The sequence below is a fragment of the Neophocaena asiaeorientalis genome, unplaced genomic scaffold (genome assembly GCF_003031525.2).
Source record: "Neophocaena asiaeorientalis asiaeorientalis breed wild unplaced genomic scaffold, Neophocaena_asiaeorientalis_V1.1 scaffold406, whole genome shotgun sequence".
Classification (NCBI taxonomy): Eukaryota; Metazoa; Chordata; class Mammalia; order Artiodactyla; family Phocoenidae; genus Neophocaena; species Neophocaena asiaeorientalis.
The window spans coordinates 211,146-226,803 of NW_020173381.1; the positions used below are offsets into that span (position 1 = coordinate 211,146).

Genomic DNA, 15,658 nt, shown 5'->3' on the forward strand with positions numbered 1-15,658 from the left:
GAGCCATGGCCGCTGAGCCTGCACATCCGGAGCCTGTGCTCCGCAACGGGAGAGGCCACAACGGTGAGAGGCCCGCGTACAGCAAAAAAAAAAAAAAGTAAAATAATTAGGCATATTTGGTACGTTAAATTACATAAGAAGCATTGTCAAATGAGTGATAAGCCTCCTAAGTTATACCGTATGGGTAAATGTTATTGATATAGATATTCTAGAAATTATATGGAATTCCTAAAAATCTGGTATGTCCTGGTAAAATATTATCATTCATTAACTCTAGTTATTATCTTAAAATGTTGTATGTCACAGCAGTAACCAAGTTTCTTTGTCAATTGCATTGTAATCAGGTCTTTTTTTTTTTACTGAAGTATAGTTGTTTTACAATGTTGTGTTAGTTTCTGGTGTACAGCAAAGTGATTCAGTTATATATATTATTTATATAATATATATATATATTCTTTTTCAGATTCTGTGCCATTACAGGTTATTACAAGGTATTGAATATATCAATAGCTCCCTGTGCTATACAGTAGGATCTTGTTGCTTACCTATTTCATATATAGTAGTGTGTATCTGTTAATCCCAAACTCCTAATTTATCCCTCCCCTCTCCTTTCCCCTTTGGTAGCCATAAGTTTGTTTTCTATGCCTGTGAGTCTGTTTCTGTTTTGTAAATGAGTTCATTTGTATCATTTTTTTAGACTCCACATATAAGTGATATCATATGATATTTGTCTTTCTCTGTCTTACTTCACTTAATATGATAATCTCTAGGTCCATCCATGTTGCTGCAAGTGGCATTATTTCATCCTTTTTTTGACTGAGTAGTATTCCACTGTGTATATATCCCACATCTTCTTTATCCATTCACTGTTGATGGACATTTATGTTACTTCCATGTCTTGGCTATTGTAAATAGTGCTGCTATGAACATTGGGGTGCATGTATCTTTTCGAATTAGAGTTTTTGTCATTTTTGGACAGGAGTGGGATTGCTGGATCATATGGTAACTCTATTTTTAGTTTTTTAAGGAACTGCCATACTGTTCTCCATAGTAGCTGTACCAATTTGCATTCCCACTAACAGTGTAGGAGGGTTCCATTTTCTCCACACCTTCTCTAGCATTTATTTATTATTTGTAGATTTTTGATGATGGCTATTCTAACTGGTGTGAGGTGATACTTCATTGTAGTTGTGATTTGCATTTATCTAATAATTAATGCTGTTGAGCATCTTTTCATGGGCTTGTTGGCCATCTGGATGTCTTCTTTGGAGAAATGTCTACTTAAGTCTTTTGCCCATTTTTTTGTTGGGTTGTCTGGTTTTTTGATATTGAGCTGTATGAACTGTTTGTATATTTTGGAAATTAATCCCTTGACAGTTGCATTTTTTGCAAATATTTTCTCCCAATCTGTAGGTTGCCTTTTCATTTTGTTTATGGTTTCCTTTGCTGTGCAAAATCTTATGTTTGATTAGGTCCCATTTGTTTATTTTTGCTTTTATTTCTTTTGCTTGGGGTACTGACCTCAGAAAACATTGCTACAATTTATGTCAGAGAATGTTTTGCCTATGTTCTCTTCTAGGAGTTTTATGGTGTCATGTCTTATACTTAAGTGTTTAAGCCATTTTGAGTTTATTTTTGTGTGTGGTGTGTGAGGGAGTTTTCTAACTTCATTGATTTACATGCGGCTGCCCAGGTTTCCCAACACCACTTGCTGAAGAGACTGTCTTTTCTCCATTGCATATTCTTACCTCCTTTGTTGAAGGTAATCAGGTCTTTGTGCCTTTTGTCATTCATAGACGGTTACTGTTTTACTCTGATACCTTTGCAAAAATGCTTCATCTTCAAGAAGATTCATATAAAGGACTTATTGACAAGTATATGTTTCTGACAAATTTCAGATCATACCACTGAATTGGATACGAAATTAAATAATTCTAATGGAAACCCTGATGGCTTCATAAAACTGTTAACAAGAGATTAAGAATTAGCTACATAAGACTGAGTGAACTGATGAATATGGTTATAACTTTATGGGGTTTTTTTGTCTGAAATATTACTGGGTTTTAATCTGTGTTTTCCAGATATGAGGAAACCTTTCTCCTTAAGCTAATTATGACTTACAGCAATTTGGTAAATTATACCTTTGCAAGCAGAACTGAAACATTTATCTTTTCTCTCTACCTGATCCCTCCAGAAACTGGAAATTCTTAGGTTCCCAACAGCCTTACCAGGTGAATAAGAAAGGCCACCTCCTGACAGGTGCAGGAATCTCAAGATATCTTGGGGACCTCAAGAAGACAGGAATTCATCCAAATCTATAGATACTGCAGGTAGAATCTGATGGCAAGCCCTTGCCATGACTTTCCTGGCCTTGAGAGGCCTTTTGAAACTTGAATCTGAGATTCCTTATGAAAAGTTCCAGCAAAGCCAATTTTTTTAAAAGCCTGTATGATCAATTACACACATGTAAATAATCAGGCCAAGTTTATTGAAACCAGACTTATTTTGCAAACAAATTAGCCTTAATTTGGCTATATTTGGTAGAAATAAGGGTAATTTTAGAGAGAAAAAATTATGTTTCAATAATAAACCTTTGTGAACATTCTCTGACATAAATCATACCAATGGTTTCTTAGGTCAGTCTCCCAAAGCAATAGAAATAAAAATAAACAAATGGGACCTAATCAAACTTATAAGCTTTTGCACAGCAAAGGAAACCATTAAAAAAAAACAAATGAAAAGACAACCTACAGAATAGGAGAATATACTTGCAGATGATGTGACAGACAAGGTCTTAATCTCCAAAATACACAAACAACTCATACAATTCAACAACAAGAAGGCAAACAACCCAATTGAAAAATGGGCAGAAGACCTTAACAGACATTTCTCCAAAGAAGACATACAGATGGCCAGTAGGCACATGAAAAGATGCTCAACATCACTAATTAATTATTAGAGAAATGCAAATCAAAACTATAATGAGGTACCAGCTCATACTGGTCAGAATGGCCATCATTTAAAAGTCTATAAATAACAAATGCTGGAGAGGATGTGAAGAAAAGGGAATCCTCCTACACTGTTGGTGGGAATGTAAGTTGGTACAGCCACTATGGAAAACAGTATGGCAGTTCCTCAGAAAACTAAAAATAGAATTACCATATGATCCAGCAATCCCATTACTGGGAATATACCCAGACAAAACTATAACTCAAAAAGATACATGCACCCCTATGTTCATAGCAGCACTGTTCACGATAGCCAAAACATGGAAAAAACCTAAATGTCCATCTACAGATGAATGGATAAAGAAGATGTGGTACATATTTACAATGGAATACTACTCAGTCATAAAAAAGAATGAAATAATGCCATTTGCAGCAACATGGATACAACTAGAGATTATCATACTAAATGAAGTAAGTCAGAAACACAAATATCATATGATATCACTTATATGTGAAATCTAAAATATGGCACAAATGAACCTATCTACAAAACAGAAACAGACTCACAGACATAGAGAACAGACTTGTGGTTGCCAAGGCGGGGTGGGGAGGGAGAGAGGTAGACTGGGAGTCTGTGGTTGGTAGATGCAAACTATTACATTTAGAATGGATAAACAACCAGGTCCTAATGTACAGGGAACTATATTGAACATCCTGTGATAAACCATAATGGAAAAGAATATAAAAAAAGAATGTATATATTTGTATAACTGAGTCACTTTGCTGTACAGTAGAGATTGGTGCAACATTGTAAATCAACTATACTTCAATTTTGAAAATTTTTTTAAAAATTAAAAAAATATATATACTTTTGTGGATATTAAGTTCTAGCACTGAGGTTTGGTATTCACTGCCTAAGACTCACTTCCTAGATGGCTCCTTGTTGCAATGTTACACTATTATAAAGCTTAATTGAATTATTTTTTTAACATCTTTATTGGAATATAATTGCTTTACAATGGTGTGTTAGTTTCTGCCTTCTAACAAAGTGAATCAGTTATACATATACATATGTTCCCATATCTCTAACCTCTTGTGTCTCCCTCCCTCCCACCCTCCCTATCCCACCCCTCTAGGTGGTCACAAAGCACAGTAATCTACCTTTGGATGAAGATCAGATGTCCCATGACGTGCAACTAGGAGATTATGCATACTGGAAAAGACATCATTTAAAGGGCTATCTCCAACCTAGATGGAAGAACACTTATCAGGTTCTCTTAACTAGCTCATACACAGAAAAACTGAAGTGAATTGACTCTTGGATTCATATTTCTCACTTAGAAAGTGCTCCTGCATCGGACTGGTCTATAGAGAGGACTGCTGACCTCAAAATCACCTTATAACAATGCTCAAACTGAGGAGAAACTACACCCATACCAGGATGAGAAGAAGATGACATCAGAAGCAGAAAGCTATCCCAAGGTACTGGACCTGAGCCATATGATTATTTACAGTGCTTTCTTAATTTCTTGGATTTTTGCATAAATCAATGTTTTCCTATCATGGGCATAAATCCTATGCAGAGTTTAAAAATTAATCCAGTTTTTGGGTTTATGGTCAATTACTTACATCCAGTACTTCTGGGTTACCTTGGTGGATTTCTCCTCTCCAAGGATCTAATTGGATGGCCCTTAGGAAATTTATTCTAGAAGAAAGAAGTTATAGCTCTGTTTGGGCCACTATTGATATTACTAGCTGGGACCCCCTCACTTGGCCAGTCAGTCATACTTGCTCTGACCATGACCATAAATATGACTTTTCTTTTAAAGTTACTCAAGCTCAGTCAGAGCAATGAGCTAAATTTCAGTCAAAGAATATAACCTTCCTCAGTTATGGGATGGATTAATATGACTAACATCAGGCTACAGTCATCTAAGTTTAAAGCCCCCTAATGTTGGGAACAACTGAATCATACTAAGGATAATCAGCCTAATAATCAGCCTAATAACTAAGGATAATCAGCCTAATAACAGTAGGTAATTGAGCTGGGTGCCTTATGAATAATGACAATATATCCTTACCTTAAAGATAGAGATTGGTATGAAACAGACCAGGCCAGATGACCTGGGGATATACTGGGCCACACCTAATGGAAGTTCTTAGCATAAGTATTTACTTATAACCCTATTAATGTTACTAGCTGGGAATTCCCTGGTGGTCCAGTGGTGAGGACTCCACGCTTTCACTGCCGAGGTTGCAGGTTCAATCCCTGGTCAGGGAACTAAAATTCCACAAGCTGCAAGGCGTGGCCAAAAAAAAAAAAAAAAGTTACTAGCTATATTACTTGTATTCTGCCTATTTTACAAGATTATTTTTGGCATTACCAAAGTATGACTGAGCCCCCAATAAAATGATGATGACTAGGCGACTTGAAACATCTGACCAAATATAGTTCTATAAAATCAATGATTATAATAGTGTAACTCTATATATGGGAAGAAGCAACAAGAGGGAATCATTTCCTGGAACATAACAGACTAGTAATACAGGTGGTCCAGAGACTTTTGGCTACTGTTAAAAGGGTATAGTCTAGTAATAGCACATTGAATGGCCTATCAATGAAATTCTGGCCTGACCTGGGAATTAGCATTCCTAACACTGTGGGACAAAATGGTCATAAAACGCCTCCCAAACTTTGGTCACATTTATGACAAAAAGGGGGCACTGCCAACTGAAGAAGGTCACTCACCATCCACTTCTACAAGGATTGAGTCATTAGCCACTGAAGTCACCGACCTTTAACACACTCTAAAAGGGGGTCAGGGTAGAGATCAGGAACGAGGAACTCTGTGCTCTGGGAAAACTAGCAGAACAGAGCTTCACATAGTTAGATATTTTCAGGAGAAACGTTTTATGAACCTGAATTCTTTCATCTTGCCCTACTTAGAAAAGCACTGTAACCATTAACCAAGATATCCATTCCTTGGGACTAGCTGCAACCTTCTACCAAGATGTGTGCTTGGTTGCAGGTAGCCCCTCTGCCAAAATCGTACGTGCTGACCTCTCCCCTTACCTCTTGGGAGCAGTTCTTCAGAGCTCTCTGAGAAGCTGTTTCCAGAGCTATAGTCCTCAGTTAGTCCCCAAATAAACCTGAAACTCACAGCTCTCACTTTTCGTTTCTCTAAAATCTCCCCCTTCACCTCTTTGGAACAGTGCTCAAAACTCTGAGAGACAGGTCGCCCAGCTTATAAACCTCAGGTTGGCTTGAATAAAAATTTCCATTTCTGGACTTTCCTGGTGGCGCAGTGGTTGAGAGTCCGCCTGCAGATGCAGGGGACACGGGTTCGTGCCCCGGTCTGGGAAGATCCCACATGCAGCGGAGCGGCTGGGCCCGTGAGCCATGGCCGCTGAGCCTGCGCGTCCAGAGCCTGTGCTCCGCAAGGGGAGAGGCCACAACAGTGAGAGCCCCGCGTACCGCAAAAAAAAAAAAAAAAAATTCCATTTCTTTCTTAAATTGACTATTGATTAATTTTTTTCACCTACAGGGGCCAGACTTAGCACGCCCTGGGTGTTTACCAAAGTAGGTGTCTCCCCTCTGCGGGCTGGGCAGGGACTCCGGAAACCCCTTCCTCCCGGAAGCCACGGGCATCAGTCACCACACTAACCACGCCCCCTCAGCCGCGGCCTGTCCCAGGGTGGCCATTGCCAGGCTCCCTCCCCATCCTGCTTGGGAAAGGAAATACACGGGGGACGGAGAGTGGGAGGGTCGAGGGTCTCTGCAAAGCGGGAGGGGAGAGGGAATAATGAATTCTTATCAAATTCTTTCTCCGTCCTCCTGAGGCGCCCCTACCTGACCCTCTCCCCGACACTCGCGGGCTAGCAGTGGGGAAAGGGAACTTCGGTCTGGGGAGCGATAGAAGAGCTCGACCCAGCGCTGGTCAGCGCCACCCTCCTCCCTCATGTATCAGGGCACGGGTACCCTTCCACCATCCCCTGAGGATCTGAGACATTTCCTTCTCTTTCCCTGGCCAGACGTCATTTCCTCCACTCTCCAGCATTCTGCTTCTTTCCCAAAGGCAGGGTTGATTCCTACTCTCCCTGAGACGAGTTTCCTCATCTCTGAAGTAATGACATGAGTGCATGAGAAACGAGTCCTGTGTGAAGAAGGGAGGGAGGCAAAGAGGGAGGGAGAAAAAGGACTCTTGGAAAACGTCCTTCCACAGACAGACTCCAGGCACAGCCTAACCCCCTCACCTCCCAAATGGGGTCTTGCACCACGCTAAACTGGTGACCCCATAGACGTGCGTGTTTTGTATTCACAAGACTGAATTTTGGTCAGTGTGGGAGCAGGTTGTGAAATGGCCCTTGTGACAGTCCCAGCCTGTATCAGGCACAGCAAGTGGAATTTCATTCCATCAGCAGCTGTTTTGCAACAGTGCTCAAGGCCCAGCTTGGAGAAATCTTCATTTTTGCTGACAGATTAGGCATTTTCACTGAAGGAAAAGGACCTTGATTTGTAAATGAATTTGCAGTGCATTTTCATATCAATTCGAGGGGTGGGGGGTACGGGCTGTCAAGGTACAAAAGATGTGCCGTGTTTACAGATAGGATTGTCTCTGGCTTACTGACCTCCTTTATGGTTGGATGAATAAATGTAGAAATAAATGAATGGGTGAATAAGGAAATCCATACATAAACCAGTGGTTCTGAACATCAGAATGACCCGTAGGGCTTGTTAAAACACAGATTTTGGGACCAACCCCCAGAGTTTCTGATTCAGTCAGTCTGGGATGGGGCCAGAGAACTTGCATTTCTAACAAGTTCCCAGGTCTGCAGATTGCTGGTCCAGGAGCGGTTCCCACTGGCATAAGCTATCAGTGGAGACTCCCTTAGGCCGTGATTGTTGTCACTGCAAACTTTCGGCCTGATTCTGCCAAGTAGCCCAAGGGGGCAGTCTAAAATGAATCCTGACTTGGTTGCAGGGTATGGGTGGGTTGCCCACTTTACCTCCCAGCAAACTCTCCCGGGTAGTGTTAGTGTTAGATTTAAGAGAGTTAGAGGTGTTTGTGTGTGTGTGTGTGTGTGTGTGTGTGTGTGTGTGTGTGTACACGTGCATCTGTGCTGCTGTCCCCACAGGTACTGCTATCCTTTTTCACACCTCTAGTGCTAACCGCTGGCCTTCTCCAGGGTCTCTCTCTTTTAACTGCTTCCCTGAGCCACTCTTGAGTTTTCTTCTCCAGCACAGAGGAAGCAAACACCATTGATGGCCAGGCTCAGCCAATCTTTTCCCGGGGTTTGGTGACATCTAGTGGCTAACTGGAGAATCTTTGCTTACACTAAGAGAATGTTCTGGAAAATTAACTGAGCAGCCTGGAAAGCAAAAACACCTACTTGTGAACCCTCTGCAAAAGCCCTCCTGAAGGCCTTAGGAGGGCAAGGTAAATGACTGGCTCAGTATGACATGAGTTGAAATGGATGTCTTGCTCTCTTGGCAGCTGTGACAGAAATTAGAAGTCATCAAAGAATCTCAAATCACCACCCACTGTATCCTCAGCATGAATGGTTTTCAATAAAAAGTGTCCTTGAATAAAATGGAGTCAGGTACTACCAATTTGGTATTTGCTTCCCTTCTCAGAGCGTTTCTCTGGGCCACAAGCTCTGAACAGACCAAGGATTTCCAGGCTAGTCACGAGATCTACAAAAAGATCTATTGAAGTTCAGGTGCATCTGGTACTGACCTGAGGGCGTCCAGATCTGAAGGTCATTGAGAGTTGTTAATGGCCACTATGATATGGGCGGAAGTGTAAGATAATCCCAGATGTCATGTTTTCAAAGTTCTCATGGGAGGTGCAAGGTATTATAAATAGTCAAATGCAATTTATACTTTCATAGAAAGCTTAAACTACTTGTTACAGGAAAGTAAGGGGCAATCGGGGATCATGAAGGAAGTGGCTTCTTAGAGTTGCCATTTCAGGGTTTATAGGCCTGTAGCCATTAGAGAACTATGATGGATCACAAAACATGGTCTTGAGACCTGCAGGATCAGCAGATTCTCAAGCACCACCCCCGAACTACTGAATTTCAGAAACTCTAGGAGTGGGCCCCAGTAATCAATGTTTTAACAAGCCCCATAGATGATTCCAGTACACACTGAAGTCTGAGAACCATTGGTTTAAAACAAGCTTTAGGGCTTCCCTGGTGGCGCAGTGGTTGAGAGTCCGCCTGCCGATGTAGGGGACACGGGTTCGTGCCCTGGTCTGGGAGGATCCCACGTGCCGCGGAGCGGCTGGGCCCGTGAGCCATGGCCGCTGAGCCTGCGCGTCCGGAGCCTGTGCTCCGCATCGGGAGAGGCCACAGCAGTGAGAGGCCCACGTACCACAAAAAAAACCCCAAAAAAACAAAACAAGCTTTAAATGCCCCCTGAAAAACCTTGAATAGTGTTTAGAGACTATTAATGAATTCATGGAGGAAACTGAATTATTTCTATGATAACATAGGCCTACTTCTTCTTTTAAACACATAAAGGTGTCTTAGATCTTCTAATTTATGGTTAAAGGAAGAGGATTATTTATTTGCCTTTACTTCTTTGGATTTTGGAGCGTGCTGTCTTGATAAAGTACAATGTCTCCAGAGTAGCTCAATAGTCCTGTGGATGTGGTGAGGATAAACGTAGAAAAAAAACAGAAAAATGCTCCATCTTAATATTAATCTAAGGAACACAAATTAAAATAATAACGGGACACCACTTTTCAACTAACAAACTGGCCAAGATCAAGCAGAATAATGTGTTTCATTGAGCAGGCTATGGGGGAAATTTTTTTTGAAAAATACACTCCTAGTGGAAACATAAAGTACCATAATCTTTCTGGCAATACAAATCAGAAGCCTTAAAAAGGTGTGGACCTTTGACTAAGCAATTCCACTTCTAGGAATATATCGTAGAAATAATTAATGATATGTGCAATAATGTATTATAAAGATGCTAAGGTATATTTATAATAATTAAAAACAATTTAAATTTCATCAGCACAGGACTGTATAAAAGAAATGGCTCATATGATAGAACATAATAAAAATCAAGCTATACAAGATTTTTCCAGTTTTCAAAAGGAAGATTTATTTAACAAGTTTCACTTAGTACAATACATCTAATGGAAATCACAATACAAGGAAAGATTTAAACCAAAGCCTCAGAATTTCATACAAACGACATGACCAAACTCCTAAGTATTGGTATTACATCTCAAAATTGTCCCAGAGCGTTTTTTTTTTAAAAAAAGTAAAAGTGTACACTCACGTGCCTTATAGGATATTAAACCGAAAAGCTAGAATTAACAAACATGCCAAATGTTTTCACTTTAAATCGTAGACACAGCTCCTATATTTGAGTTTTACAGAAAAGCATGTTTCTCAACATGCATCCAAAGTTTTCAATGTATTGTGGTATAAGAGCAACATTTAACATAAGTGAAATTGCTTTAACCTAAATACGCTTACTGCTTAGGTACACTCCTACAACATAACTAACTTGAGGAAAGCTGAAAGTTGTTTTAACAGTTATGGTCAATACTGAACTTTGTTATTACATCCTAGGTGAATGTTTCAGTGTTCAAAATTACTGAGCTTGAAGTTTTAAAACAATCTTGACTTCCACTTTACAGTAAGCATGAATCACAAGCCTGTAATGCGAAACCGTTAAACTTAATTTTTGTTTGTTTTCTTAAAAAAAAGGAGAAAGCAAAAGGAAGAAAGAAAGGAAGAAAGGAAGAAAGGAAGGAAGGAAGGAAGGAAGGAAGGAAGGAAGGAAGGAAGAAAGAAAGAAAGAAAGAAAGAAAGAAAGAAAAGAAAGAAAGAGGGAGGGAGAGGAAAAAGAAAAGGAAGCTAGCTGACCAAGAGTGATCAGAATCAACGATATTTCCCATCTACCAATCATACTGGATATGCCTGACATCATTCCTATTCTAGTCAACTCCCATAAATGCACGGCTGCTATTTGTTGCTGTTGTTTAGTACTCCTTCTCTAAGCGAGGTTTGATTGATAGTCACTGGAGTTTTCCTGCAGAACTTGGTCATATCCACTCATACTGCTCTGACCACCATAACCACCTCCGTAACCACCACTCAGCTGCTGGCTAGCAGGACCTCCGTAACTAGACTGGTTGGATATGCCCATCCCTCCCATCATTTGGCTACCATAAGCACCACCACTTGCCCCTGCTGTAGAATTCAAAAAGAGCTCTACGTAGCTGTGATCATAAGCACCCCCACTTGTGCCTGCGGTAGAATTCAAGAAGAGCTCCACGTATCTGTGTTGCATGTTAGCTTTGTCTTTTGCCATAGCTGCCACAGCATCTTCATGAGTAGCAAATTCAACATCTGCCTCACCAGTAACTCTGCCATCGGGTCCAATTTCAATGTGTACTCTCATGGGGTTAAGAGGTGAGAAAAAATTGTAAATATCATTCTCAGTGGCTCTGTAAGGTAATCCCCTCATGTGTACACAGTGCCCTGTGGTGCTCTGAAAACTGGACCCACCATCTCCATATCTATGATCAGACATTCCTGAAAAACAGTAATTGAGGTCTCTTCCAAATCTATCAGACCCAAAGCCATACCCATCATTATAGCCACCATAGTCATCATAGCCTCCATACCCTCCACCATAGGCACCCCGCCTCATCCTTTCAAACCCAGCCCCTCTGCCAATGCTATTATACCCCCTGCCAGCCCCTGGCCTATCATAGGGACCCGGCCGCTGCATAGCCATGAGCTTTCGAGGGGGATCGTAGTGGGTTCGCACTTCAGCTCGGCTACTCTTGAAGATTTCAATGTACCTGTGCCCTATTCTTTCCTTGTGTTTCTTTAAGGCCTTTTCAGCTATCTCCTGTGAAGCAAATTGCACAAAGGCCTCCCCTGTGCTCCGCCCCTGAAAGTCCACCGGCAGTGTCATCCCATTTGGCACAATTTCCAACCCAGAAAAGAACTGAACAATCTCTTCCTTGCTACAGCCAAATGGGAGTCCTCTAAGCCGGACGAAGCCATCATTGGCAGTATCAGGACTATTTGGACCTGTATGCTTCAACACCCAATCCATTTCAACACTGTTGGACTTGAACACTTCAACGTATCTGTGTCCCATGGTTTCTCTGTCCTTCTTCAGAGCCAATTTCACTTCATCTTCGGACTCAAGTTCGACAAACGCTTCACCACTTGGTCTGCCTTCTCTGGTGTAGATGAAACGAATACCTGATGTGCCATTTTGGATTTTGCAATCGGAGAAGAAGCGCATCACTTCATCAGCTGAGCAGGACCAGGGCAGGCCCCTGACCTTCACCACGAACCCCTCCCTGCCTTCTGTGCTCAGCATCATGGTGACTGTTGGGCTCTTGCTGGCAGGCTCGGTTCAGTGTAATTTCGGTGTAGCTGAAAAAAAATTAAGACTAATTGTCATGGAAAAATGTTCACAATACAGTAAGAGAAAAAACCAAACTATTAATAGAAAACTCAATTACGCTGATAGCTTTTTTGTAAGGCATTTGTATAAACAAAAAGACTTCACCAAATTTCTAAGTCATTCATTCAACAACTATTTATTTGATACTTATTATGTGCTGGATACCATTAATGGTGGCTATTTCTGGACGGTGAGATTATGGGAGCTTTCTGTTTCAGAGAATGTTTTCTTTGGCCATTTCTGTATGTTCTAAGTTTTCCACATTGATCATATATAAACACATAGTCAGAAAAGATATACAAAAGATGAAAAGATATACAAAGTGAATGGCAACAAAATCAGTGGAAGACGTCAAGAAAGATAGTTATATCCGATTACATGAAAAACTTCGTTACATCAAAAGTAAGATTAAACATAAAAGACAAACAATACACTTCAGAAGATACCTACAACAAATACTATCCTCATTATATAAAAAAACTCATACAAATTAATAAAATCACGGAAATATTAAGGCCAAAGAGGTAAGTGGAAAAAAGACATTATAGAGCATTCATTCACACCTTCATTTTACATTTTTCAGTTGCCAGGTCCAGTACTCGGCTCTGGCATACAAGGCTCAATAAGCCCAGAAAGGGCTTATGGTCCTTCAGAGGCACTGTACATCTTTACTAAAGACAAAAAGGGCAAATAAACATTATCCCTGCTATGACATAATTCTGTGCAGGGTGAAAGGGTGTTATAAAGCAGGGACCGGTTGGTCAATTCTATCAGTACAGAATGGTTAAATGAAAGGACTACCCGGCTCAGGGATCTACAAATTCTTAAAATTATGATGGAGCATAAAATAGAAGGAGGCAAGGCAAGAGATAAGGCTGGCTAGGTAGAGATCGATCCAGGAGTTCTTTTGAGACAGACAGAGGCTAAGGACATTTTAAGGGTTTTAAACAGGGGACTGAGGGGAGAAAAGTAAGGAGAGGGAAGTGAAGGGAGGAAAAAGAAGGAAAGTGAGGGGAGGAGAGTGAAGTAATCAGAACCTTTCAGAAAGATCACCATGGCAACAGTGTGGCAGTCACAGAGGGGATTGGGGTGACACTAGCAAGAGCAGTTAGAACTCTGTCTCTTAGAGATATGTTAAGGGATTCACCTAAGGCAACAGCAGTTTAAAAAAAGGGGGGAGGAAAGATATGATCTACACATTCAAAGCAGTGGACTCTGTGGGACTCGGTAACAGATAAAATATATCAGCAGTACAGATGTGAAGATACAGGAGAAGAGTCTGGGAAATGTTCAAACCTCATCAGTCATCAGAAATACAAGTTAAAACCAGAATTAACTGCCATTTTTCACCCATCAACATAGTGAAGTTAAGCAGGGAGGATAAGTCAATACTGATATTCAGGGTTCACAACTAATATACTCCCAGAGGAGTGAAAGTTCATATAGTATCTCTGGAAAGCAATTTGGAAATATGTATCACGCCTTTTGATACAGTAAACCCACTTCCGGTTATGTGCCCTAAGGAGAGGATCTGAAATTCAGACAAAGATTTACGGAGCTATATATTCTTTGAAAGGTATTTTACTAACAAAGATAAAATATTACACACTTTAAAAATTATAAAACTAATAACATGAGAAATTACTTATGCTATAATCTTAAGTGACCCAAGATCATAACTGTTTTATAATCTCAACTATGAAAAAGATATATGTTCACATATCCTTCGATCATGCTAGAATTCCTTCCATGAACCTGGTCAACAGAAATACTCACAAATGTTCACTGCCACACTGTTAGTAATGGCAGAAAATTAGAAACCTAATTATCCATCAATAGGGGGATGGCTGAGTGAATTATATTTTATCCTTAAAACAGAATGCTGCGCAGCTGTTTAAAAAAAAATCTGCCCTGACCTAGGAAGATTTCCAAAATATATTAAATGAAGGAACATGTAGAGTATGATCCTGCTTATTTTAAAATATAAGCAGGCACATATATATGTATGCAAATTCACAGAAGTTCTGGAAGCATTTGTTTTCTGAGAAAATGAACACTGGCGGGTAGGAAGAGTGTAGTGGAATTTCACTGTTTATCCTATATACTTCTAAATAGTTTTAATTTTTAAAAGTCACTGTAATTGGAATTAAGAAGACAATGTTACAAAAGTACATGCATGGGGAATATGTCACATGTTAATAGTGGCTACTCTAGGTGGTAGGTTTATAGCTTTCTCAACTTTCTTTTTCAATTTTTTGTGCATTCTTAATTTTCTATAGAGAGTAATCACTTTTATTTCAGCAAAAAAATAACAGAAAACAAATTTAAATGTTTACTTTTCTGGGATTTAGTATAGCAAATTTGATAAAATTTTCTAATTTTGTATGTGCATGGCTTATCTGACATGGTCTGGGAACACTGGGCCTCTTGGAAAGAAAGTACAAAGTGTACTAACTGCCCTAAAACTACACTGAGGATTCAAGTCAACATTCACTAATTGCCTATTATGTACCTAGAACACTGCACGTGCAGTGATAACAGTCTTCCTATAGACCATTTTTAGGTCTGAGTGACAGATTAACGCCCTGGTTTTTGCTTGCCTTATCTCTTGGACGACCCATCCCATTTAATGTCCCTGCAGCCCTCTAGGCCTTAACATCCCCTCTGTGGTGGCAGGGAGGTTCTGCTTCATCACTGTGTCTCCTGGGAAGGCCACGAGGACTCTGTTGCCTGAAGTAGGAACCAGGATTCCATTTGTGAGTTAAGAATTTGTGCATTTATGTGTGTGTTATATACAGATGTTTTACAGACCAAAATGCTGAGTAGTTATCTCCGAGTGATGAATTACGTGTATTTTTTAAAATTTATAGCATACTATTATTTTTCCAAAGTCCAAAATTGAACACGTAGATTGTTATAAGCCGAAAAATAAACGTTATTTAAATATTTAATTCAGTAAAAAAAATTCATTGGGCGCCTCGGTCAGGCACGCAGCATTTGCCTAGATGTGCCTCCCCCTACAGACAGACAGACAGACAGACAATCAGGCACTGGAGACTGGGTGCCTGAATGGACGGACCAGCATTCAGGCCACTGGACTCAAGATCTGTTTTTCCTAATCCAGGGACGTGGTTTTCAAATGCTTTCCAGCTTACGGTTTCTCTTAAGGGTCCTTTGAGACCCGCCCAGACAGATTGATATACAAAAAACACAGACACAGTCACGAGCGTCCACCATTTCCCCACCAGGCGCAGCA

At 40.3% G+C, this 15,658-nt stretch overlaps 1 protein-coding gene across 2 annotated transcripts in view; it reads right to left on the bottom strand.

Moving 5' to 3' along the window:
* Positions 1–10,045: 10,045 nt before the first annotated feature.
* Positions 10,046–15,658, bottom strand: part of HNRNPH2 (heterogeneous nuclear ribonucleoprotein H2) — a 6,009-nt gene continuing 396 nt past the window's right edge. For both annotated transcript variants that reach the window (XM_024746556.1, XM_024746557.1), the window contains exon 2: positions 10,046–12,371. In XM_024746556.1, the coding sequence (XP_024602324.1) occupies positions 10,969–12,318 (1,350 nt within the window). In that variant the 5' untranslated portion in view covers positions 12,319–12,371 and the 3' untranslated portion in view covers positions 10,046–10,968. The remainder of the gene's footprint in view (positions 12,372–15,658) is intronic.